We start from the raw sequence: 2876 nt of genomic DNA on the forward strand, positions 1-2876 counted from the left end.
ACACACATACCCGGGTAATTTGGTCTGCATGTCCAGCAGAATGCTCCTCCAGCCCTGAGGCTGCAGCTGCCAGATTCGTGCTGTACCGTCTCTGCTGCCGCTGACAAACCTACAACACACACACACACACACACACATTTGAGAACATGCAGCATATCAACTGTAAATTTAACGCTTGGTTCTATGTCAGCTTTCTGCAGCACAATGAACGCTTTCATCTGTGCACATCAGGATACACTAATTGTATGTAACCTCCCCCCCTCCTCCTCCGTCTCCTCCACTCTCCTTTTTGCATAGACAGTCTCCTTCCTTCACTGCTGAGATTACAGCGACCCAGGGGAATTACAGCTGAGCTTGTTTTTCTGCAAACTCCACATAGGCACACGCAATTTAACACTCACAGAGTGCATGATATGTGCAAGTGTTTGTGTGTGTGTGTGTATGTGTCTGTTAGCTTTATAATAGGTGTGGTTAATTTTTTGTGTGTGCACTGCTGTCTGTATGGAGCCTCTGGGTGTTGTAATGTGACTTGATGGTGTCAGCAGAAACACCAACTTTAGTTACCATTTAATACACGCTCTAATAAACGTCCTCTCTCTCTCTCTCTCTCTCACACACACACACACACACACACACAAATACACACATGCACACATACACCAACTGTGCACACCTACCTGTCACTGCAGTGTGAGAACTGGATGCTGTCGACTTTGTCCTGGGTAAAAAAAAAATACAAAAGCAAAGTCAAAAACAACATAATGGGCGACAAAAATTTCCTCTGATAGTCTTTCAATTCATGAGCGTTTTATCGTGTATCACCAATAAATCATCTGTTTGACAAACCAAAAAATATCTCAACTCAAGGCCAACTTACTAGCTTTTTCCAGAGCTTTCACCTGCATCTCATGGACTTCCTCTATTGATGCAGTTTGCTCAGTTGTTTTAGAGAATAATGACTAATCTCCAAGAAAACTGAGCAGGCTCTGCTGAGGAAGTCCATGAAATACAGTTGAAAGCTTTGGGGAAAAAGCAAATAAGTGGATGTTTAATGTAAGTTTTGTTTTTTTGGTCAAATTACTATTTTCAAGGTGAAGGCTTCATTCACACGGACAACTGTATCTTTGTAAACAGGGGTTTTATTTTTAGTTTCTATTTCTATCTTTATTTTTTTAGGGTTTTTTCCTCATTTGTTCTAAAAAAAATTGTCTTTATTTTTATTTTTATATTCCTTTCCTATTGACAGATTTGACCGTGTACACTTAAGAGTGGATGTCTGTGTTGTTCTTTTTTTATGTTTATGTAATTTAAAAATTAAAATAATGCGTACAAGTGTGATATACACCTGAAGAAAAAGTAAATGTACACACCGTATTGTTGTTGATTAAAACTAAATAAAAATTCAGTTGACCGTAAACATGTATTTTAAATTGTAAGGTGACAGGCAGTTGTCCGACCGACAAACATTATAATATGTTTTAATACGTTATGTTACTTTTGTTATTGGATACATATATTAACACGTTCTTCTGTTTTTTATTTTCTTTCTAATTTTTGTTTTATATTGTTTGATTTGTAGTATCTGTCTTGCCTTAGTCCCGTCTTAGTTTTGTCTTGCTCTTTAATTCAATTACTACTCACACTTTTGTTTAAAATTTACTGGATTGACCAAATTTTATCTTTTTTTTATCCGTCCTTAACTGTCCTATTTTTAAAAAAATCAGTAAACAGATTGTGGGGAAAAAAGTTGAAAAAAATCTTTCCACACAGACTATTATAAAAAATCTCTATCGAAAACACATAAACACAACTGATGTGCTGTCAAACCATCAGGAAGCGATATAAACTTAACCCTAAAGCCAAGCAAGGAAGAAGGTGTCGGCCAATCAGAGGCCTGAGAAAAGCTGTGACCTGAAGGTTTCCTGGAGCAGTGACCTCTGTGACACCTCAGTATAGTGAAAGAGTAACTCTACATTTATGTGCAAACACGTAAAAACTCCGATGTTGCGTAATGGGACGCGGCGGTCTGATGATGTTGTCTGTCGGGACACGGTGTCGTTACGTTCCACTCAGGAGCAGCTGCTTAGTCAGTGGGACACCGGGTAAAATTTGGTCCGCTCTGGTGTTCAGCCTGATATCAAACCCGTCTGAAAATGATTGAACTGGCTCAGTCCTGTGAGACGGAGATACTCTGACGTCTCAAGCCAAAAAAAATCAGTTTACTGTGTTTTTTGTATGTCAGCACTGCAAACAGAGTTTCACCCTGAACGTTTTACAGAAGGTCAGTTTTCAGTGACCTAAAATGCAGTTTGCACGTGAAAGGAAAGCCAAAATGCATAAAAATAGCTACGTTTACAAAAATACTCATGACCATGTGTGCTCTGCCCTAAAATTAACTTGACAAAAACTAAATATAAAAAAGTTTTTAGTTAAACTTGATGATAAATAAGTCAAAACATTCTGAAGCATCTTACTGTGACACAGACAAACAGAGTTACTTTGACACAAAGATTTTTCGGTGGACTCACTGTGTGGGACTCAAGTTCAGAGATCTTCTCTGGTTGGCCTGAACCGAAGTAGTAAACCCTGATGATGTGATCCGTGCTTCCTGTGGCCAAGAACATACCGCCTGCACACGCGCACACGCGCACACACGCACACACACACACACACACACAGCATCAGTGAGATAAATGCATATATCCCAATACTTTTATATTAACATAAATGATAATGAAAATAAAAAAATCATATGCATGTCTTATTTACTGTTTCTCAAATGTACCCATATGTGTCCATCACTCATATACTGAAGTTTTTGTCATTATTATTATCGTTATCATCATCATTGTTATTATTAATAAGATTATTATTAT

At 38.0% G+C, this 2876-nt stretch overlaps 1 protein-coding gene across 1 annotated transcript; it reads right to left on the bottom strand.

Annotated features, from left to right (window-relative positions):
- Positions 1–10: 10 nt before the first annotated feature.
- On the bottom strand, positions 11–2629 carry LOC121937846 (PH-interacting protein-like; the record flags this gene model as incomplete). Its single annotated transcript, XM_042481149.1, has 3 exons — positions 2529–2629; positions 678–718; positions 11–109 (listed from the first exon to the last, which is right to left on the bottom strand). Coding segments are annotated over exons 1-3 (236 nt in total), but the record flags the coding sequence as incomplete, so codon positions are not given.
- Positions 2630–2876: the final 247 nt, after the last annotated feature.

The sequence above is a fragment of the Plectropomus leopardus genome, unplaced genomic scaffold, assembly GCF_008729295.1.
Source record: "Plectropomus leopardus isolate mb unplaced genomic scaffold, YSFRI_Pleo_2.0 unplaced_scaffold27634, whole genome shotgun sequence".
NCBI lineage: Eukaryota > Metazoa > Chordata > Actinopteri > Perciformes > Serranidae > Plectropomus > Plectropomus leopardus.